The 23,263-nt window shown below is 58.6% G+C and overlaps 1 protein-coding gene across 5 annotated transcripts in view; it reads left to right on the top strand.

The window, feature by feature from the left end:
• The first annotated feature begins 470 nt into the window (after positions 1–470).
• The window catches only part of PRKCZ (protein kinase C zeta), a 98,364-nt gene continuing 75,571 nt past the window's right edge, over positions 471–23,263 (top strand). Inside the window, exons 1-4 of one of the 5 annotated variants that reach the window (XM_082615815.1) lie at positions 471–684; positions 5,392–5,513; positions 6,489–6,578; positions 8,309–8,359. In XM_082615815.1, the coding sequence (XP_082471941.1) occupies positions 614–684; positions 5,392–5,513; positions 6,489–6,578; positions 8,309–8,359 (334 nt within the window). In that variant the 5' untranslated portion in view covers positions 471–613. Of the gene's footprint in view, positions 685–1,452; positions 1,470–1,780; positions 1,798–1,822; positions 2,215–4,682; positions 4,914–5,391; positions 5,514–6,488; positions 6,579–8,308; positions 8,360–23,263 lie in introns of those variants that run through there. The other 4 variants (XM_082615818.1, XM_082615819.1, XM_082615816.1 and 1 more) reach the window with 4 other exon arrangements.

Consider the following 23,263-nt stretch of genomic DNA (forward strand, 5'->3'; position numbering starts at 1 on the left):
GTTCCCGGGGCGCGCAGCGCAGGGTCCCCACCTGGGAACCGCGGCCCCGGGAGCCCACTTCACCTAGGGGCCAGCGCGCGGGGCAGACTTGGGGCGTCGGTTGCCGGGCAGAGCCGGGCCGCGCGCGCCCCCATTGGCCCCAGGTGGGGCCGTGCCCCGCCCGACAGGTAGTCCGCCCCGCGCCGCGCCATTGGGCTGCGGCCGCGGGGTCCCCCGGGGATTGGCCCAGGTGGCGGCCCCTCCTCAACCTCATTGGCCGCAGGTGCCACCGCCTCCGCCCCGGGACCGCCCGCCCCGCCGATTGGCCGCCGGCTAGGCCTCGGGTCGGCCATGTTCGGACACCCCCCGCCCCCCGCGAGGCCTGACGCCGGACTCCGTGCGCGCCCCAACTGGCGCGCGCGCGCCGGCCGCGCCCCCTCCCCGCCCCGCCCCGCCCCGCCTGCCGCCAAGTTCCGCGGGGTTGGCCGGACCGGTGCTCCTCGGTCCCCGCACCGCGCGCTCCCTTCCGCGTTCCGCCGTCTGCCCCACCTGCGCCCCGGCCCGGCCGCTGGGGCCCCGCGCCATGGCCCGAGCGTCCGGGGTGCAGCGCTGACGGCGGCCGGCGGAGCGCGCCATGCCCAGCAGGACCGGCCGCAAGATGGACGGGAGCGGCGGCCGCGTCCGCCTGAAGGCGCACTACAGCGGGTGAGCGCGAGCGCCCGACGGCAGGGCCCGGCCGGGGCGGGGGGCGTGTGCGCCGAGGCGGCGGGGCCGAGGGCGGAGCCGGGCGCGGGGAGCGGCCCCCGACAGCGCCGGCCGTCGGCGACCGTGTCGTCGCAGCTTCGGGAGGCCGAGGGCTGGGGGCAGCCGGCCGTGGCGCGGGAGGGAGGGGACAGCGAGGCCCCTCCGGGCCCAGGGGCGTCCCGGGAGGTCCGGAGGCGCCAGCGCCTGGAGGCGGCCGCGGGCGAAGCGGGCGCTCCGGGCGCACTCGAACGTCACCGGCGGGGAAGTTCGCGGGCAGGGTGGGGTAGGCCTGGCCCCCCGGCGCCCTAGCTCGGGGTCGCCGGGCCCAGCTCGGAGCGCGCGGCCATGCGGGTCTCTCCCCGCCCCGACGATATTTTCCTGGGCTGGGACTTGCCCGGAGGGGAGGCGGGCGTCTGGCACGCCCCGCAGCCCCGGGCCCTGTGTTGACACTCTCCCTGGAAAGTTGGCCGGAACATTCAGGCCACAACCTGTAAGGCGAAAGTTTTTGTCAGATTGTGAAGATGGCTGGCAGGTTTTAAAAACCGAGGTTTTCCTAAACTTTTTCCAATGTACCCGACCAGGTCTCAGTTTCAGAACCGTTTCATGACCGGGTGAAGGGCAGGTGCGGTGAGCCGGCTGGTCGCGCGAATGGAGGGCGCCTGGAAGAGCGGGGGCCCTGCGTCCGCGCTCGGCGCCTGGATTCGACCTGCCTCCCTGTGAAATGGGGCGAGCCGGCGCCCACAGGGGTCAGTGACCGGAGCGCCTGGCCCGGCCCAGAGAGCGCTCGCTGGATTCTCGGTCGCGTCGGGACAGCCCTGGTTGGGGGGGGAGGGGCTGCGCCCAGAGGCCGGGACCGCGCTGCGCGCTCAGTGCAGACTGAGGTCGGAGAACTAGGAGCCTTTGCTGCTGCTTCTTTCCACTGGTGTTGGTCTCCGGGAGCCCCCAGATCGGACCTGGCTGCTCCCAGGGTCGCCTCTTTCGGGGAGTGGGGAGGGGAGCGGACCTTGGCCCCGCAGATGAACTTGGTGGTCTCGGCTGTAGGGGCACCGGAGGAGGGGCTTCGGGCTCGAGCTGGTGAGCACACCTTGTTTGGGGTGTCTGTCAGGCCTCTCCTGCCCTCTTTGCTGTCCTCAGCCTGACCACCTGGGAACGCAGTGGAGGGGGGCAGCAAGGGGAATTGGTGGCAGTGCCCCAGAAGAAGTATTTCTGGTGGTGGGGGGGAATGACTGGCTAGCCCATCTGAAGAGGCTGAGGGGGTCTTGTCTTTTGGCTGGCAAGGTGGGCTGCAGACTGAAGCTGGTGAGGTGTCAGCCAGGTCCTGGGCCTCGGCTGGTCCGAGGGTCCTGGCTCGCTGAGGGTAAGGAGTGGCTGTCATACAGCAGAGACAGTCCTCTTCCCTGCCTGGAACCATGGAATTGAGCAACAAGTGACTGAAAATCAGAGTTGAGCCTTAGTGAGAGGAAGTCCACACCCGGAGAGGCCAGGGGGCAGGTGAGAACCAGACCCCCAGCCTTCCCCCAGGACGAGTTCAAGTAGGCACTGCGCCAGGGGTGGAAGGCGGACCAGGCAGTTGTCGTGGGCAGAGTTCAGGGAGCCCCAGGGAGTTCTGGCTGAGCTGCCTGTCCGTCCCCTCCCCGGGCTTGGGCCCCTGGAGAGCGCTTTGGTTACCGGGGGAAATGTGACCTGTTGAGTCTGGTTTCCCGGCCGATGAGGCCACACCCTAGACTCTTCCCTCTTCTTTCCCTTCCCAACCTCCCCTCCTTCCTCTCTCCTCCCCTCCCCCCTCCTCCCCTTTCCTCTACCCCTTGGCAGTCCCCTCCCCCTCCTCCCTCCCCCTCCCCCTCCCAGCTGCGGCTTCCTCCCCTCCTTCTCCCACTCTTCCTTCTCTCCCCCCACCCTCCTCATTTCTGCCCCCGGCTGACCGTTCCTCCTCGATCCCAGCGCCTCCCGCCTCCCGCCTCCCGGTGCTTTCCCTGAAGTGCTCCGGACTGGCGCCTCTCCCCGGGAGGAGAGAGTCTGGCGTCTGAGTTGGGAGACAGTCCTCAGCGGGCGTCGACCTGATGCTGGCTCCGGAAAGTGTCCGCTGCGCCCCGCACTCACTTATCCAAGCCCCGTGGGTCCCAGTGAAATTCTGTCCCTGTGCTGCCACTGCAGGTTATTTTTAAGCAGCAGGGCCGGGAGCTGAGGGTCAGATACCTGGGAGACACTATTCTGTGGGTTTTTTTTTTGAAATTTTAAGATCAGCGTATTAAGTTCAATGCTGAAAGCCATCAGAGGAATATTCTCCTGAAAATTATTTTTTCTTAGAAAAAAAGAAAGGAAACTCAACACCCTCTTAGCACAGCCGCAGGTGCTGTGGCAGTCAGGCCTCTCTGAAGACGGGATAGTCTGTTAGTCGGTCAGGTCACTTTCCCGGTCAGCAGGGTTGTGGTCTGGGTCACCCTCATCATCCTCCAGCTCCAAGTCATCCATTTGTTTCCAGCATCTTCCAAGAACTGAATATCAGATGTGGAGACACTATTCTTAAAAATAGGGGGTCGTCAGCAGGGATCGTAAGCCGCCCCCACTGGGGGGGATGCCTTCTCCCCGTCGCCCTTTCCCCTCCCCTCCCCTCCCTGCCCCAGGCCCTCCAGAGGCTTGAGATCACGGTCTCCCCCTCGCCAGCTGGGCCTCTGGAGGCCCAGACTCTGAGGGTGGGTCTGGGGGTCCGGCAGCTTCCGTGGTTTCAGGGGGTTTCCAGGTGATGCATGCTGGGTTTGGAGACCCTGCTCTGCCCGCTTTTCTGAGCTCACAGGAACAACTTGGCTGGATCTTCCTTCTCTGCAGCTCAAGCTTGTCTTCCAGAACTCTTATTGAGGGCCTGCTGTGTGCAAAGCAGGGGCCGTCCAGCAGGCTGTTGCCCCAGCCCTGGGCTCTGTCTTGGCGCCCCTGAGCAGGCAGCCTCAGGATCCCGTTTTGCTCAGAGATGCCTCTTGATTCGGGTTTGCGATGACATTGGGGGTGGTAGTCAGGGGTCTGGCCAGGGGTTGGGACAGTCCCTCCCCACTGGTGCCAAGGTCATGCGTTAGAGGGAAGAGCTGCAGTGCTGTCACTGGGTGATGAGCTTGGGGCCCAGGGGCGCCTCCAAACCACTGGGGAGCTGCCCACCTGAACTCTAGGCCCTGAAATGCTGGGGGGTGGGGGACTACCTGCCACGTGGGGGCAGAACTGCGGGGGAGGGTCATGGGGCAGGGAGAGGTCAAAGGTGAAGGGATGGCAGACTGACTTCCAGAGTTCCCTGTGGCAGGGGGACTGGTGGATGCTGGGTCATTGGCGAGTGTGGGCAGCGTGGGTACCAAGTCTGGGTGACCCCAGGATGATGGGGTGGGTGCGATGGGGGCTTGGTCTCTGGGGACCCCACTGATGAGCCACGTGAGCCCTCTGTGCCTTGGTTTGCCAAGACGTCGCAGGCTGTGGTGAGCTCGGGGCCCCGGGGCAGGTGCTGTGGGTCTGTGAGCAGATGGGGCCAGTTCCAACGAGAACGGGTGGGTGGCTGGGGGCCATATCCCCCCACCCGCAAGGGTGAGTGACCCGTGGGCCGGGCCCCAGCTGTGGTGGGCGCCCAGCAGACAGGTCTCGGTGGCCCTGGATTTGTTACCTGGTGGGCGGAGACTCTTTATAAACACATGTCTGACAGACTTCAGAAGCCAGCAGTGTCAGTGCCAAGCAGACCCCGCATTTCTCTTGTACGGGAGGTTTCAGATCTTCCTTCATACGCTCCACACCCTTGTGGTGTCAGATGCTGGCAAAATTTCCCCCACACTTGAGCATATTCTAAAGTGGTTCTTGCTCAGAGTCTCAGTAAGCATACCCGAGTCAGTGCCATCCCTGCTTTGGGTGGTGGGTGATGGGAGGGGACAGTGCATGGGGGGGACGCCCCTCCCTCCCTGTCCTAGGGGGCGTCGAGCGGTTCCCTCATGCTGACTTGCCTCACCGCCGAAGGGCCAGCCCTCAAAGGCTGACCGTGAATCCCTGAGCTGTCTCCAGTGATCCAGCTTCTACTTCCCTATTTTGGATGAAAAGATAAAAGGCAGTGACATTCTGGGACTGGCTTTTCCAAGAAACCGACCCTGGAATTCTGTTGTGGCCGCACCAAAGGCAGTCGAGTGGTCCCTCCAGGGTTTCCAGAAGCTGCGGCCTTGGATTAATAGGTTACTGCCTCTGCCCCCACGCCCCCAGTGCCCGTCTTCTGAAGGTATATGACGTGGCCCTGTTGGCGCCGTGGAGGTTGGGGGGCGGTGTAATGAGGCCGGCGGGCCTGAGCTGAACAGGCTGTGTCCAGCCGCCCCACCCTTCGTGGGTGACCGCTCTGGCAGCCTCACTCCTGATGTCCGAGCAGGTCTGCCCGGCCTCCCCGGGGGGTGGGCGGTGCTTTCTGCCGTGCCCACCCTGGTCCTTCCGCCCCACTGAGGCCCATCCAGGCACCCAGATAGATCTTTCTGCACAAGGGCACTCGTGGTGGTAACTTACGTAGACTGCGGGCGGTGGTTCTGGGGAGAGGCTGTGATACTCTCTTTGGGGACAACGTCGCTTCATTTATTTGATCAATAACTTTGTTAATCAATCATCAGTACTTTATGTGGCTTAAATATGCTCCGTGGTGAGACCTGTGCATCCTTTCTGCCCCAGGGACATCCTGATCACCAGCCTGGACTCCGCCACCACCTTTGACAAGCTCTGCGAGGAGGTGCGGGAGATGTGCCACCTCCACCAGGGCCACCCACTCACCCTCAAGTGGGTGGACAGTGAAGGTAGTGCCTGGGCGCATGTCGGTCGGGTTGTACACCTCTGACTCTGTGCGCAGCCCCTTCTGGGGGGAGATGGACAACCTTGGCATTAAACTGGTTACATTTGACCAGCTTCCCCACTGGGGTCGTTGGAAGCTGTTTCCTGGGAAGAGGCCGCGACAGGTGCGTGGACAAACTGGGTGGGTGGGGGGTGAGCTGCCCCTTGGGGGAGGAGCCACCCACCCCTGCAAGGCCAGCTCTGGTCTGGGCACCAGGGAGAGGCTGCAGAGTCTCCTCCACACCTTGCATGGCTCCTTACCCACCTTACATGACCCTCCTTCCTCACATCCCGGGTTTTTCTGGTGGGTGATTTGGAAGCTGAGCGCTTCATTTTCTCGGGGAAGTGGGGAGGGTAAGGGTGGCCGGGGCCCCAGGGTCCATCTCTCCTTCCCTCTCCCTCCCTCCTCTCTCCCCCTCCCTCCTTTCTTCTTTCCTGCTGCCGGACACACTTCGGAGAAAGCGGAGGTTTTGGGAGACCGTCCGGGAGAAACTGCCTGGCAGCTCTCAGCCTGGACGTGGGGCAGGCAGATCTCTAGCCGCGCCCCTTCCCGCTGGAGCCTGGCCACGTGGGGCGCTGGCTGGCTGTGGATCTGTGCCCCTGTCCAGCCGCAGCGGGCAAGGAGCCCTTCCCTCTGCTCTAGGACTGGCTAAGAGTGTGCTTACTCTCACCCTGGCCAGGAAACCTAGGACGCCTTAGCTCCCCGCGTGGCCTTCTCAGGCTGTGGGTGAACTCATTGCCCTTCTGGGCTTGACTGGTTCTGATGTCGGGCCCTGGCTGGGGTGACCTGCTGGTCAGGCTGGCCGCTCTGGGTCCGGTCAGCTCTGCTCTGGGCAGCTGGTCACAAGCAGTGAGACGACCTCCCAAACTTGGGTGCCCGCCACCGTGAACCCCTCTGCCTTGGGCCTGCGGTGGCCTCATCCATGTCTCTTGTCCACCAGGTGACCCCTGCACTGTGTCCTCCCAGATGGAGCTGGAGGAGGCCTTCCGCCTGTCCTGTCAGCGCAAGGACGAAGGGCTCATCCTTCACGGTCAGTGCGGGCCAGAGGGCGGTCTGGGGAGGGGGTGGTGGTGGGGTGTGTGTGTGTGTGTGTGTGTGTGTGTGTCTGTGTGTGTGTGTGTGTGTTGGGGTGGGGGAGGCGGGGGCGGGGGAGTGCGTGGGCGCTTTGTCAGACCAGGAGCCACATGGAGGATCGTGGTTTAAGATCTTGGGCTGCCCGAGATGGAAGGATGTGGAACAGGATGCGATGGGGGTTCTTCCCTTACATTTTATTCACCCAGATAAAATTGCTCTTACGTGTAAGGAGAAGCCCGGGTCCTGGAGGTGGTTAGCCCCCACTGCCCTCGTTTCCTGGGGGCGACATCGCTCACCTGCCCCCACCTTTCCGGGGCCTGCGTGCCTGCAGGCAGAGCAGGGACAGCAGAACAGCCCCGCCCCGTGGTGGACGAGACCCTCCCCCGGGGCGGACAAGACGCTCCCCGGGGCCTTCTGCAGCTCACAGCCTTCCTCCGCTGGTTAAGCTCAGCGCGGGGTAGAAATTGAGTCGCGGGAGGTGTTCCTTGCTATCGTGTCAGTATCGTCTTTAAATCGCAGGTTTGCAGACTGTGCCCCCCAGCACTTTGGGGTTCTGCAGGGTGTCTGCAGAGAGAACATAGTTCTGGCAGCTGTGGCCGCCCTGCTGCTCTGCATCCACTTCTGGTGCAGCTTATAGTCAGTCGGGGGCTGCGGACGGCTGAGCCCAAGAGCCAGGACCGGCGCACGAAACCATCTACAGTGTTCTTTTTTTTTTGTATTTAATTAATGTATTTTTGGCTGTGTTGGGTCTTCGTTGCTGCGCGTGGGCTTTCTCTAGTTGCGGCGAGCGGGGGCTACTCTTCGTTGTAGTGCGCGGGCTTCTCGTTGCAGTGGCTTCTCTTGCTGTGGAGCACGGGCTCTAGACGTGCGGACTTCAGTAGTTGTGGCGCACGGGCTTAGCTGCCCCGCGGCATGTGGGATCTTCCCGGACCAGGGCTCTAACCCGTGTCCCCTGCATTGGCAGGCGGATTCTTAACCACTGCGCCACCAGGGAAGCCCCTGTCCACGGTTTTCTGTCGGACCCTCTTTCTCTCTGACGCTGGACTAGTGTTTGGTTAAAATACCTAGTTTTTGTAGCCCTTTGTATGAACGTGGATGAAATGTCAAACCTACGCTTGTCCACTGCGTGGTGGTGGTTAGCACGTCTGTGTTGACTCAACAGTGAAAAAGGTTTGGTACTTTCAAAATACACTCTATTTTCTAGATTAAGAAAAAGGTCATTTTAGCTAGGTTTTAATACGTTTAACCTTCTTTTCTAGTAACTTATTGTGGAAGCCCCGGGTATATTTTAACACGCTTAATTTTGAACTCCATTTTGAGTGTAAAGAAGTGGAACGAAATGTGCTTTCAAAAGTCAGTTTTCAAGGGACTTTCGGTTCCTCCCCGTTTCCATATGGACTTACTAGTACACATCAGGAGTCCTCCTGGGACGGCTCTGCTCTCTAGACCCCTCTGGTTGCTTTTTCCCCTGAATTATTCCGCGCAGCTCCGTGTCTCATCAAGGGGAGTTTGGCACACATCCATGTGCTGGGTTTCCAAGGTTTCGCCTTGATGAGCATCTCCCAAGATCAGGCTCTCATCGCATCGGGGGCTTTACGGGCAGCCTGACTCCAAGCAGGACTTCTCATGAGGCCGCAGTGGGCACTGACACGCTCTCTCTCTTTCTCTCTCTCTCTCTCTGTGCAGTTTTCCCCAGCATCCCTGAGGAGCCAGGCATGCCCTGTCCAGGAGAAGACAGTGAGTACTGCCTCTCCCATGATGTGTCACGGTGATGGGTTGACGTGTCTGCTCTGCGAGGCGGGGAAGGAAGGAGCTTGGTGGCCCGAGGCTTAGGTGCGGGCAGCTGGTGTGGCCTCGTGTGGGCTTTTCACTGGTGTCCTCGCCCTTGGCTAGGGTTGTATCCACCATCAGACAGGGCACCAGCTCGGTCAGTGGTGCCATGAGGTAAAGCCCAGGAGAAGCCCTGATGTCCCCTGGCGGGAAGGGCCCTGGCTGGGATGGCTGGACACTGCTCCCATGTGTCTGTCCCAGCTGCGGCCACCCCCAGACCTGGTCATCAGCCCCTCCCAGTCCATACTGGGCCCCCCAGGGAGGCATCCGTTCCTCCTCCACGGCAGGTCTGTTGGTTGAAGATGAAGTCCCAGGGCCCGTGGGTCAGAGGAGAGCTTCTGACCACGCCCCAGAGGCCCCCGACCCTGAACAGCATGCCCTGCCTTGTCTTTCAGGGCAGGGCCCCCACTGGATGGGGCGTAGAGAAACTTTACACCGATCACCAGACCCTCCTCGGGCCCTGGCCTGGTGCTGAGGGGCTCTGGACCACGGGGGCTGCTTGTTCAGTTAGGGGGACTTGGCTCGGCCTCCTGCCAGCAGGGGGTCCCAGGGTGGGCTCCGGATCAGGTCCCTGGGCCCGGCCTCTGGGTGCCAGCAGCGTCCTGTGTGGGCTGGGAGCGGATTTGAGCAGAGGCCGGACTCAGTCTGTGGTCTGTCAGACCCAGTGCAGCTGTTGAGTGGGCACTTGGGTGCATGAGTCTTGCATTTCGGGGAGCAGTCGGGGCTGAAGAGAGATTTGGGAGCCCTTAGCATAGAGGAGGTTGTTGAGGCCACGGAGGGTGTGGCCGGTGAAGAGGGCCGGGCCTTGGGGTCTCCCAAAGAGAACAGGGGACCCTGGAGGAGCAGTCAGCAAGGCCATAGAGACACCCCGATCGTGGAGTCCTGGCGGGAGTGGATCAGGCAGTCTGAAGAGGCAGCAGCAGCCCAGGGGCCAGGCGGGAGGTGCTGCCCCAGGGGGCGGACGTGAGGGGCAGGTCTGGGAAGGCTGGGGGGAGGGTGAACAGTCCCAGTGCGTCCTGGCTGGGAGGCAGATGTCCGCTGGTGGTAGATAAAGCCAGAGGTGGGGGGCGAGCCTGGAGCTTCTGAGGCCTGGAAGCCGCCCTGAGAAGGCGGGCGGGGGGGAGTCAGTCCCACAGGTAAGACATTCTGGCCGCCGCCCGCCCCATCCAGGTCAGCAGGCTCCTGTGCGCATGTGCGGTTTCACTGCGAGCGGCCCTTGGACCTGCCAGGACGTGGGTCAAGGCAGGACACTGAGGGGGTGGGGAGTGCGGCCAGCTGGGAGCAGAAGCCCACCCGCAGGAGCCCCAGGTGGCCAGAGAGGAGCTCGTCGGTGGGGGGCTCGGAGGCGGGTGGGCCTCCCGGGGGTCCTCATGCCCCGCAGGGCTGCCCCTCCCCGTGACCCCCCGCCCCGGGGTACCCATGTCTCACGGAAAGGGCACACTTTTGATAGTTCACGTTGTCTTTTCAGACACATAAAAGGATAAAATAAGGTAGACCTTCCAGCTGGAAGGAGGGTCCCCTCCACTGTGCTCTGTACGAGGGGTCCCCCAGCTCGTTTCTTTGCCCCCTTGATGGCTCTCAACCACAGTGACAGGCTGTCTGTCTGCCCAGAGCCGTCGCCAGCAGCCCGTGCTGGCCCGCGGCATGGGGGTCGCCCAAGCATCTCTGCATCTCGGTCTCCGGCTGCCCGGCCATCAGCTCAGGCCAGGGCCCCGGCAGTGCCGCCCCGAGGGCCTCAGGCCTGCCCATTCTGTCCCTGACTCGGTGCCCTCCTGGCTTCATCCCCACATGGACGCCGCCTTGTCTGGGGCCTCATGTAGGGGATGGTGATGGGGGTCGGCTCAGCCGATGCGGTGCCCTCCTGGGGTCGTGGGGGTCACAGGGTCTCTGCCGGAGGGTGACATGGGCTGACGGAGGGTGACGTGGTCTGACGCGTGGGCAGGGGCTGCATCACCACGGGGGAATGCGGAGAATGTGGGGCCATCCCCACTCGCAAGCAGGTCCTTGAGATGCTCACCAGGGGTGGCTCCATGCTCCAGGCCACTCGCTTTTGTTGGAACATTCCAGCAGCCTCTCCGCTGACGGAGGGTAGGGGTGGCGTCTCCTCCCTGGCTCTGCTCGTCCAGCTCGATCGTGACGCTGCCCTTGGGCAGTTAGGACGGCCCTGCGCTGGTCCCCTGACGGGCCCGGGTGCAGGTGTGATCCTGGCACCTGCGTGGGCGTTGGTGTTCACTGCCAAGGCTGGGCGAGTGAGAAGGGTCAGGCCGGTGGGACAAATGGCACCCTTGACCTGGGTTAGGACCACGTGCAGATGCTGGCGGGTCTGACGGGCGGTAGCCAGACAGGGACACGCGGCAGAGATGCAGCCTCGAGGTCATACCTGGGCATGTCCGGCTGGGTCTGTGTTTGTGGCAGCAAAGCCCCTTCCAGCACCTTCTGTGCAGGTTGTCAGCCTGAAGTTAATAGGTTCTATAGGGTTTTTAAAAAACGGTGTAAAGTACACCTAACATAAAATGTGCTATTTTAACCACTTTAAACTGAACAATTCAGTGGCATTTAGTAGGTTCACCACCTCTGCCGTTTCTGAAACGCGTTCAGGAAGAAAACCTCGTGCCCACGAGCAGTCACAGCTTCTCCGCTCAGTGCCCGACAGCCACCAAACGGCGCCATCTCTACGGAGTTACCTGGTGTAGACGTTTCATGTAAATGGAGTATATGATATGTGGTCTTTTGTAACTGGCTTCTTAGCGTGATGTTTTTGAACTTCATCCATGTTGTAACGTGTATCAGAACTTCAGTCCTTTTTTTCCCCCAATTTTTTTATCACAGTGAAATACACATAAAATAAATTTATCATCTTAACCATTTTTAAGCGTATAGTTCGTTGATATAACCTGAATTCATATTGTTGTGCAGCCATCATCACCATACGTCTCCAGAACTTCCTCGTCTTCCCAAACCGACACTTTGCCCCCATGAAACACTCACTGCCCACCCCCTCCCCCCACCCCCAGCCCCACCCTCCTACTTTCTGTCTCTGTGAGTGTGGCTCCTCCAGGGACCTCACAGAAGCGGGATCACACAGAATTTGTCCTTTTCTGTCTAGTTTATTTCACTCCACATCGTGTCCTCAGGGTCCATCCACGTTGGAGCAGGTGTCAGAATTTCCTCCCTTTCTAAGTTTGAATAATATTCCATTGTATGGATGGACGGACTACGTTTTGTTTATCCATCTGACATGGGCACTTGGGTCACTTCTGTGTTTTAGCTACTCTGAATAATGCTGCTATGAACATGGGTGTAGAAATATCTCTGAGACCCTACTTTCAATTCTTTTGGGTACACATGCAATAATGGAATTGCTGGGTCATATGGTCGTTCTATTTTTAATTTTTTGAGCAACTGCCATACTGTTTTCTACAGTGGCAGCAATTCCCACCAGCAGTGCACAGTGGTTCTAATTTCCCCATATTTTCACCAATGCTTGTTGTTTTCTGGTTTTTTGATAGTAGCCATCCTGGTGGGTGTGAGGTGACATCTCACTGTGGTTTTGATTTTCGTTTCCCTAATGATTAGTGATGTTGAGCCTCTTTTCATGTGCTGGTTGGCCACGTGTATGTCTTCTTCGGAGAAATGTCTACTCAAGTTCTTTGCCCTTTTTTTTTTTTTTTTTTTGCTGTACGCTGGCCTCTCACTGTTGTGACCTCTCCCGTTGCGGAACACAGGCTCCGGACGCGCAGGTCCAGCGGCCATGGCTCACGAGCCCAGCCGCTCCGCGGCATGTGGGATCCTCTCGGACCAGGGCACGAACCCGTGTCCCCTGCATCAGCAGGCGGACTCTCAACCACTGCGCCACCAGGGAAGCCCGCCCATTTTGAATTGGGTTGTTTGTTTGGTTGCTGTTGAGTTTTAGGAATTCTCTACATATTCTGATATTAACCCCACTTCAAATATATGATTTGCAAACATTTTCCCCCATTCTGTGAGGGTTTTTTTGTTTGTTTAACTTTGTTTATGGTGTCTTTTGATGCACAAAGTTATAAGATGTTCATGAAGTGCAATTTGTCTATTTATTTTGTTGCCTGTGCCTTGGTGTCATGTCCAAGAAATCATTGCCAAATCTCACGTTGGGAAGCTTTTGTCCTTTGTTTTCTTCTAAGAGTTGTATAGTTTTAGATCTTACGTTTAGGGTCTTTGCTGCATTTTGAGTTAACTTTTGCATATGATGTTAGACGAGGGTCCAGCTCTGTTCTTTTGCATGTGAATATCCAGTTTTCCCAACACCATTTGTTGAAAAGAGTGTCGTTTCCCCATTGAATGGTCTTGGCACCCTTGCTGGAAATCATTTGACCATATGTGTGCGGGTTTATTTCTGGGCTCTCTATTCTATCCCATCGGTCTATATGTCTGTCTTTATGCCAGTACCACAGTTTTGATTACTGTAGCTTTGCAGTAAGTTTTGAAATCAGGGAGTGTGAGTCCTCCAGCTTTGTTCTTTTTCAAGGTTGTTTTGGCTATTCTGGGTCCCTTGAGATTCCATAAGAATTTTAGGCTGTTTTTCTGCAAAAAACATCATTGGGATTTTGGTAGTGATTGCATTGACTCTTCAGATCACTTTGGGTAGTATTGATATCTTAACAATATTAACTCTCCTAATCCATAGACGTGAGATGTCAGTCTACTTACTTGTGTCTTGTTTAATTTCTTTCAGCACTGTTTTATAGTTTTCAGTGTACAAGTCTATCACTTCCTTGTTAGATATATCCTTAAGTATTTTATTCTTGATGCTAATATAAATGGAACTGTGTTTTTAATTTCCTTTTTGGGTTGTTCATTGTGAGGATATAGAAATGCAACTGATTTTTATGTGTTGACTTGGTATCCTGCCATTTTGCTGACTTTCTTTGTTCTAACAATGTTTTTGTGGAATCAGTTTTCTATGTCATCTGTGAACAGAGATAATTTACTTATTCCTTTTCAATTTATATGCTTTTTATTTCTTTTTCTTGCCTAGCTGCTCTGGTTAGAACCTCTAGTACTCTGTTGAATAGAAATGGTGATGGTGGGCATCCTTGTCTGTCCTTGATCTTGAAAGAAAAGCTTTCAGTCTTTCACCATTGAGTGTGATGTTTGCTGTGGGTTTTTCATGTATGGCTTTTCTTGTATTGAGGTGGTTTCCTGGTTTCCTTCTAGGGTATGAGAAATGTATGTGGTTCTTGTCCCTAGTTTAGGGCAAGGAGCTCCTAAAACCCCTGGAATTTCCTGAGTGATAGGAGTGTCTTGTCATTCATTAGGAGGTGATTTAGGGTGGGGGCCCTGATACCCTCAGGATGGGGCTGGTCACTGGAAAGACTAAGAGATTAGAGGCTTGGAACTTTCAGTCCCACCCCCTGACCTTCAGGGAGGGGTGAGGGGCAGGAGGTTGAACTAATCTCCAACTAGGGCCAATGATTTAATCAATTGTGCCTATGCAATGAAGCCTCCTTAAAACCCCAAAAGGATGGGGTTCAGAGAGCTCTCAGGTCAGATTTGGGGGAGTGGCTCCTGGAGCGCGTGGAAGCTCCGCACCCCTTCCCCATGCCTCGCCCTGTGCATCTTCCTACTGGCTGTTCCTGAATTAATCTGGGAAGTTAAATGTTTCTCTGAGTTCTGTGAGCTGCTGTAGCAAATTAATCGAATTGAGGAGGGGGTGGTGAGCCTCCAATCTATAGCCGTGGGTCAGAAGCCCAGGTGTCAACCTGGACTGGCCGTTGGCCTCTGAAGTGGGGTGGTGGGCAGTCTGGTAGGACTGAGCCCTTAACCTGTGGGCTCTGACGCTACCTGCAGGGAGATGGTGTCAGAATTGAGTTAATAGCTTGGTAGTATGGGGAAAAACATACCAGGTACCTCCTGTTCCTAGTTTGTTGAATATATTTATGGTGAAAGGATTTTCTACTTTGTCCAGTGCCTTTTCTGCATCCATTGAGAAGATCCGCATGTTTTTCTTTTGTTCTGTTAATGTGCTTCATCGCATTGATTGATTGTTCGTCTTTTTATTCCAAGAATAAATCCCACTTGGTCATGGTGCATAGTCCTTTTAATATGCTGCTGGATTTGGTTTGCTCGTATTTTGTTGAGGTTTTTGTGTCCGTATTTTTAGGGGACGTTGCTCCTTCGTCTCCTTTTCTTGTAGTCTCTGCCTTGCTTTGGCGTTAGGGTAAGTTGACCTCCTAGAATGAGTTAGGAAGTGTTCCCTCTTCAGTTTTTTGGAAAAGTTGGAGAAGGATTGGTGTTAGTTCTTTAAATATTTGGTAGAATTCACCAGTGAAGCTGTCAGGTCCAGGACTGCTCTTTGTCGGGGAGCTTTTTTTTTTTTTTATTACGGATTCACTCTCCTTACTAGTTATAGGTCTATTCAGATTGTCTGTTTCTTAGTGATTTAGTCTTGGTAGATTCTGTGTTTCTAGGAACTTGTGCATTTCATCTAGGTTATCCAGTTTGTTGGTGTACAGTTGTTTATAGTATTCTCTTACTGAGTTCTGTGAAATCAGTAGTAATGTTCCCACTTTCATGTCTGATTTTAGTAATTTGAGCCTTTCCTTTGTTTCTTAGTCCACCTAGCTAAAAGTTTGTCAATTTTGTTGATCTTTTCAACAAAAATGGTTTCACTGATTTTTCTCTATTGTTTTTCTATTCTCTATTTTGTTTATCTCTGCTTTAATCTTTATTATTTCCTTCTGCTAGCTTTGGGTTTAATTTGTTTTTCTAGTTTCTTAAGTTGTATAGTTAGGCTGTTGATTTGAGATCTTTCTTACTTTTTAAAAAAAATTATTTATTTATTTTTGGTTGCGTTGGGTCTTTGTTGTTGAACGCGGGCTTTCTCTAGTTGCGGTGAGCTGGGGCTACTTTTCGCTGTGGCGCGCGGGCTTCTCATTGCAGTGGCTTCTCTTGTTGCGGAGCACAGGCTCTAGGTGCGCGGGCTTCAGTAGTTGAGACATGTGGGCTCAGTAGTTGTGGCCCAAGGGCTTAGCTGCTCCACAGCATGTGGGATCTTCCCGGACAAGAGCTAGAATCCGTGTCCCCTGTGTTGGCAGGCAGATTCTTAACCACTGCACCACCAGGGAAGCCCTGAGATCTTTCTTACTTTTTAAGAAAAGCATTTATAGCTGTAAATTTCTCCCTTAGCTTTCCTTTCTCTGCATCCCTTAGGTCTTGGTATGTTGTGTCTTTGTTTTCGTTTGTTTTTAAGTATTTTCTAATTTACATTGTGATTTCTTCTTTGATACACTGTTTAAGAGTGTGTTGTTTCATTTCCACACATTTGTGAATTTTCCAGTTGTCCTCCTCTTGTTAATTTCTAACTTGATCCTGCCGTGGTCGGAGAAGATATTTTGTATGATATCTGTCCTTTAAAATCGATTGAGACTTACCCTGTGGCCTGATGGTTGGGAGGGCAGAGTTTTAACCACTGCACCACCAGGGAAGTCCCCCTCTTGGGTGTTTTGTCACATCTTATGTATCCATTCACCTGTTGTTGGACATTGGGTTGTTTCTGCGTCTTGGCTATTGTGGGCATTCATGCACAGATTATAGGTTTTTAAGATACTGAATGGGTCATTTTGTTCTGGCCACAGCACAAAGAATTTTTCAAGTCTGTGTATGTTGAAGCATCATCAGAATAAACTGTCAGCAGGGCCCGGGAGATGCCCCACCTTAAAGGGTTCTGGCGTCTGTCCGGTTCCGCGTCCTGCGCAAGCAGAACTTGGTTGCCCTGCGTTGCTCATGAGGTGCAGGCGCTGGAGGTGAATGTGCCGTCGGCTCAGCTGGGAGGACGTGCTCCCTGCTGTCGGCAACAGGGTCCTGATGGCAGCTGGGAGACCCGGGAGGCTCCCTCCCACCAAACGGAAGCACCTTTCCAGGGCATTCCGGGGTGCTGTGGGGAGAGCTGGGCTGGCTGGTGACGTCCCCGGGGGAGGCAGGACCTGTAGGTGGTGGCTCTGGGTGGCTTATTGGAGTCCAGGAATGACGTGGCAGCTCTGGGGCCTGAGGGAGGGCCACCTGCTCTGGGCAAGGGCGCCGGGCAGCCCAGGGCCAAGCGCGGGGCGGTGGCAGCACAGAGGGGCTCTGTGACCTCATGGTGCCCTCTGTGTGTTGTCCAACCCGCTGAGGGTCCTCCTCTGTCACTGCCTCTGCTCACATGGAAGTGTTCATGTTGGATTTTTGTGCGTTCAAACCTGTTTCACATTTTCCTTTCTGGCTCCTGCAAATGGAAGGAATATTCCGTTTCTTGCATTCTGGTCTTTGATCCGTCTCGAACGTACAGCTCTGTCCCTGGTGGTGTCGGCCTGGGGGTCTGGCTGGACGCGTCTCCTGTCTCAGATGTGAGTGGCCAAAGCTCTCGGGCCCGAGATGCAGCAAACCCAGGTCTCTGCTCTGCCGCTCGGGCAGCGGGACTCGGGGAGCCTGTGAGATGCAGCAGATGTCGTACCTGGGGGCGGCGGGGACGTGGAGAATGCGCCGCACACGGGCCTGGGCCACAGCTCCTCCAGAGCAGACAGTCACGGTGACAGGCAGCAGGCCGGTCCCCGCCGGGATTGCCGGGATTGCCGCAGTGAGCAGCAGGGTCGCCCCCGGGCGCTGGGCGGGGATCCCGTCAGGGACCCTCCTCGCCTCCCCTTTGCCGTCCCACCCCCATCAGGAAGGGAGGGCGCAGGGCCAGCAGGTGGCCGGGCCCCTTCCAGGCAGCGTCCCTGAGTGCCCACTGGACGGCCTGCTCTAGGCTCTGCTGGGCCACTTGTCCTCGCAGCCATGAGGCCCGATGGGAGGGAGCGGCCTGGCGCAGGGCAGCGGGGACTTGGGGGTGTGCGGTGCTGCTGGGCGTTTTAGGTCCTGGGGCTGCACGGCCTGGTACCCCGAGCTCAGAACGGCTGGAGACGGAGTCTGCAGTGGGAGCTCCGGGGGAGAAAGGTCTGGGTCTTCTGGCCACACCTCCCTCCGGCTGCATGGGCACCTCCCCTCTTCTTACAAGGACATGTCATTGGATTTAGGGCCACCCAGGTAACCCAGGATAATCTCGAGCCCCTTACTTCCTCATGTCTGTGAAGACCCTTTTCCGGGTAAGGTCCCATCTGCAGATTCCAGGGTCTAGGCGTGGACATGTCTCGGGGCCAGCACCCAGCCCCCTACAGTTGACTACACTCAGGTCCCATTGCTCGGTCTCCTCGTGGGGCATCTGATCCCCCCGCACCCTGTGGGCATGGTCTGCCCCCGGGAGGTGCCCTCTGCACAGGGTCCCTGCGGGCTTCTGGCGTGGAGCTTTGCGGCAGACACTCTGCAGGTCTGCAGAGAGCCCAGGGCCCTTGCAGTGTTCGGGTCGGGGTCCCGTGTGGAGCTCTGAGGGGTGGGACCCTGGGTCGGACGGTGGAAGGCGGATTCACACCAGGCCCCACTCAGAAGTGCAGGCCCCCCTCCTGACACGGGGTCACTTCAAGAGGTGTGGGGGACGGGGACCTGTGGGCGGAAGCTTGTGCTGCGGCCAGGCTGGCGGTCAGGAGCATCGCCTGGGCCGGCTACTTGCGCACAGACTGTGGGTCTGGGTGGCACGTCTGTGGGTCTTCCTGCAGGGAGCAGGCCCAGCAGGGGCTAAGCATGGCCGAGACCTTCAGCCCTTCTCCTGAGGACAGCGGGGTCCTGTTGCCCACTGCCCCGTCGGCCCCCTCGGACAGCTGCTGTCCTTAACATCTGGCCGCACTCCCCTTAGTGTTACCGGACCCCTGTCAGCCACTCTTGCCGGCCCCTCCTCCACAGGGGCTCTTCCCAGGGACCGGACTCCGGCCTGGGGGGCTGGGGGTGATTGTCAGCTGGAGCGAGCCCCCAGCAGGGCGGCCGAGGGGTGGAGTGGCCTCCCTGGGAAGGTGTGGGTAGTGACTGTGTGTGCCTGGCTGGGAATCAGGCAGGTGTCCAGGCAGCAGCCGCGGCTCCGCCAGTAGAGCAGATGACAGACCCATTCAGCTCCCGCCTTTCCTCACCTGTCAAATGGGGTAACGGGACTGTGAATCAGACACTGTTGGTAAAGCGCTGAGACCTCCAGGGAGCGAGTGGTTATTCAGTGTGTTTTAAAGGACAGTTGGGGGCACTTACAGGGCAGAATAAACGCAATAAACAAAGCTCTCTCTGTCACTTGGGAGTGTCCTTGTGGGTGGTGAGTTGGCCCCAGGAGGGCTTCCTGGGGGAGGAGTCTCGTTGGAGGCCCTGTCCCACGGAGTTACCGTGGACACTGTGGGCGCTCGAGTGACCCCCGGGAAGGGGTGTGGGAAGGAGGGCTGCAGCGTCCACACCAGGATCCGGCCGCCGGGGCAGGGCTGGCGGGTCTGGACTCAGCCGGGCTTCTCAGTCCTTAAAGGCCTTGGAGAAAATGCAAATCTGGGGGTTTGGTGCTGGATCCCGTCTTAAAAGCCGGCGGTGTCCTGCGAGGTCCTGGGAACCTGGCGCTGGCAGCCTGTGTGCTTCGTGTCATTGGTCCTGGCCTGTCCACACGCTCAAGCGACAGAGGTGTCCCTGGACTGTTGGGTGGGCTGGCTGGTGTAGGAACCCCCCTCCAGCCTGCTCCCAGGGAGAGGCGTCCCACGTTCTGGGGGGCAGGCAGTGCTGCAGAGGACCCTGCTTGTCACCTGGGTGGCCCTTGTGTGGCTCTGGGGCCAAGCCTGGCACCCAGGGCAGGACCCCCAGGGTCGGGGAGATTGTATCTGGGCCAGGACCCTGTCCAGCCTCACCCCTCAGGTCTGGAGGTGGAGTCTGGCTAGGAGGATGCTTGACTGCTAGCTTTGTCTGCAGCTCTGCCCCCTGCCAGCCCCTGGGGGCTGGGCCAGGCTTCCTCACCTGTCAGGAGCCCCAGGCCTTTGGGGACTTTCGAAGCCCTCTTACTCCCAATCAGTGGCAGCGGGGTGGGGATGACAGCCTGGACCTGCTCTCCCTGAAGCTGGGCCCCAAGCCATTTCCTCTCCTATTCTGGGGCAAGAAAGCTTTCACAGCCTGAGGTGTTAAAGGCAAATACCTGGATACATGGGAGTCAGCCTGTGGGAGAGTGAGCGGAAGGAGACTCACCTGGGCTCTTCACCTGGGCACGTACGTCCAGAAGCCCGGAGGAGTGGTGACCACGGAGTGGGGCTGGGTTGGGGCTGGTGGGGACAGCCACGGGCTGCAGGGGCCACGGTGGGTTGCAGGGGAAGGGGCATCCCCGCCAGGGGGCACAGCTGCAGACAAAGCTGTGGGAGAAGAGGGGGCTCAGGCTGGGCGCCCTGCCCACCCGCCTCTCTCGTTCACGCTCCTACCCGCTGTGCCCAGAGCTGCTGTCCTGCCTGTTCTCTGGCTCTGAAGCTTCGCGTGCTTCCCAGACACATGCTGGGCAACCCCCCAGGTGCAGAGCTGGTCCTGGAGGGGTCTTGGCTGGGGCACATCTCCCACAGCCACGACCTACCCAGGGAAATCAGGGGTGGCTCCGTGTGACGGTGGCGGCTCCTGAACACGTGTGTGTTTGTGAGAGCCCAGAGGGCGGTGCGGCCGTGCTGCCGGGTCCAAACCCCGGCTCTGGGCAGGTGGGGCAGCGTCCTGTGCCTCGGTTTCCCCTGCTGTGAAAGGGGTCTGGAGTGACCGCCCCCTTGGGTGCTGTGTGGGTACTAGCTGAGCTAGAAGGGCTCCGGGACCAGGCTGAATACCCAGCTCACCGCCTCCCCTGCCACCGCTGGTGGATCAAGGGCGAGGAAGTTGCCCCCGTGGTGTGCTCAAGGCCACCCAGCGTCCTCAGAGTGAGAGGACTAGAACGAGGCCCAGCGTGGGTGGGGGGCTGGGGGTGGGCCGGGTGGTCGAGCAGGCGTGGGTGGACCGGTTACCACCGAATCCTTCCAGGAGGACGGACGCCTGCTATTCCCTGGTGTTTATAGGTGTGTGTACTGTTTTATTAAAAATCCAGTTTCAGGAAATTCTGTGGTGGTCCAGGGGTTAGGACTCTGTGCTTTCAGTGCCGGGGCCCGGATTTGATCCCTGGTCGGGGAACTAGAATCCAGCAAGCCCTGCAGAGTGACCAGAAAAAAAAGAAAAACAAATCCAGTTTCGTTCAGCTTTGTCTCAAATTACTTGCAATAACCTGGAACAGCTACTTTTCCACCTAAAATGGACTTCCAGTAAAATGAACAGTCTCCTGGTTCCGCTTGGGTTTTCTCGAGTTCTGCACAGCTGGGTGTTTGGAATGACTGGAGGAGAGATGGCTGAAGGCAGCGCATCTTTTGCGGGTTTTCCCCTTGGACTCGGGATAAATGTGCATTTCCCATCGAAGCCCACTGTAGATGGGATGGTTCCGCGAGTTTATGAGTTTATAGTCTTAGGGTTATGCCAGCTTTTCCCGTAAAAGCCAAACGATAAGTTTTGGGGGCTCTTTGGGCCATTTAGTCTCTGTCTTGGGCTCTCGGCTGCCGTGTGGCGTGAGAGCAGCCCCAGCACGGCAACGGGGGAGCAGGGCTGTGCTACCACGGGTATTACCGATGGAAACCGTCACAGCTTCTGGGGACCTTCTGCTCCAGTGGCGCTTCTGGAGTCGCACTGAGTTTCAGACACCCTCGCACGGTCACTCGACGCCGGGTCAGAGAAGCTCCAAGGTGACTTCAGGCTGGAGCAAGGGAGGGAGCTGGAGTCCAGACCCAGAGCTTTGGCGCGGACTCTGTGTCGGGAACACGGGTGAGCGTAGACTCCTGAGCCGGCTGCCTGCCTAGAGGCGATCGGAGGAGGGAGGCCTGAGCCGGGGTTGTTCGCCTCCCCAGCACACGTGCCGGCCTGAGGGTGGGGGAGAGAAGTTTCCAGCATCTTCCGTGCCCCCAGTATGAAGCCTGGCCACACAGGCTGAGCACAAACACTGGGGGCTCCAGGGAGGTGGGCCGAGTCCCCTCGTGATTTTGGAATTGGAGGGAAAAGCCGGCCAGGGCTGGATGCCGGGTGTGGTGGGGCCTGGGGCGGGGGTCCGGGGTCCACTCTGGCCGCGGCCGGCACGACACAGACCACGTGGGGGGGCCCACCTCCCGCCTCAGGCTGGAGCAGGTGTGGTTCCAGGCTGGTCACCCCGATACTTGCCTCCTTGGGAGCTCGGTTCCCCCATTTCTGCCCTTCCCGCTGGCCCCCCCTCGGCCCCCCAGAGTAGCAGCAGCACCAAGACACACCTCCTGACCTGGGTTCGCTGCCTCATTGACCGGAGCCAGGCCTTCTCTCCTTCCCCTCCCCCCGGGCCACGGTGCCCAGGGCTTGGGACCTGTGAGCATTTACGCTGGACCCATTCTTGGCCTCAGCGATGCAGATCGGAGGTCACCCGCACTCTGGTGGCCACGGCATCCCCGCATCCCAGCCGGTGAGCCTGATGTGGTGGCCCCAGGCCCCGCTGGGCTCTGTTCCCCATGGATGCTACGTTTGAGCAGCTCCGGGAGGCCGAGCCGCTGCCCTGGGCTCCCTTCAGGTCCATTTCAATGCAGAGATGCTTGTGGTCCTGTGACGTCAGCTCCTCGACATCCAGGCCGTGTTTTAGCTGGTGCCTCAGCTGCCGGCTCCAGCTTCCCAGGGGAGCCGGGTACCACCCGGGCCTGGAGACATGAGGAGGCAGGGATGTGAGAGGCGGGGGACAGGCCGGCCAGCCTTCCTTTAAATATCTGCCCTGGTGTGTGAGCCCCCCTTGCCTATTGTCGGGTCCAAGGGGAGCAGGGGGCAGCGTCGGCACGTTCGGGGAAGGAGGATGCCTCCTTTCATGCCCACTGCTCCGTAGAGCATAAAGGATCCGGCCGAGGAGGCAGGGGAAGAAAGCCCGGTAAGTGATGCGCATCCCCCGGCGGGGCAGCCGCGATGGTCCGCGGCTTGGCTGTGTGGCGCCCAGCCTGCAGCCGCCCTGCTGCACAGATGCTCCAAACACAGGCGCGCCGGTGCCACCGGCCCCGGGCAGGGATGTGGCCGCTCCGAGTGCACAGGGGGAACAGCGCCGAGGGGTGACAGGTTTTAGAAAAACAAGCCCCAGGGGAGCGTGCCCAGCGAGGGATGCGGCTGAAGCAGGGGGAGGGGGTGGGTGGGGAGGAAACCTGCCCCTGAAATCGGAAGGTATGTGACCGAGGCCCGGCCGCGCGGCTGGTTGGCTCTGGGAGCAGCCTCGTTTTCATGTGGCAGCCTGGCCGGGGGCCCTGCTCTCTCCCTGGGAGTTTTGCTGCCGGGGCTTAGCGGCGGAGGGTCTGGAGTGAGCGTGCATGTGTGTTGCCTGCTCTCTGCTCGGCGTTGCTGCCGCCTGCGTGTGGGCAGCACCACGATGGGGCCGCCCGGGGCCCCCGGCTGCCCAGGCTGCCCGCGGCCGGCACCTGTTTCCCAGCCCTGAGCCCCATGCGCAGAGCGGCTGTGCTCCCGCAGCCCCGGCGGTCCTGGCTCTGGCTCCGGCTCCGCGTTGAGGGCAGGCAGGTCGTGTCGGCGTCTGGCTTCTCCGCCCGGGCCTGGGAGGTCGGCGGCCGGGTCCCTGTTCTGACATGACTGGAGGTAGACTCGGACGCTCCGGGGCTGCACGTAGCTCGTGGGGAGGTGGGGATGTGGGTGCTTTTCTGACGTCCATTTTGCAAAAGGTGTTTTTGTAAAAATCAAAAACACCAGCAGGCAGCCCCCGCCCACCCAGGCTGGTGGGGAGCAGGGTGGGTGGGCTGCTGGGTGGTGGGTTCCCCACCATGTGTACGGTGCTGGGGTGACGGGGAGGCTATTCTGGCAGAGCCGCCCCTCCCCCAGGAGCAGAAGGACTGTTGAAATACCGGCCACCCTGCAGCCAGCCCG

This window comes from Mesoplodon mirus (genome assembly GCF_964341445.2).
Source record: "Mesoplodon mirus genome assembly, chromosome: 3".
Lineage (NCBI taxonomy): Eukaryota > Metazoa > Chordata > Mammalia > Artiodactyla > Ziphiidae > Mesoplodon > Mesoplodon mirus.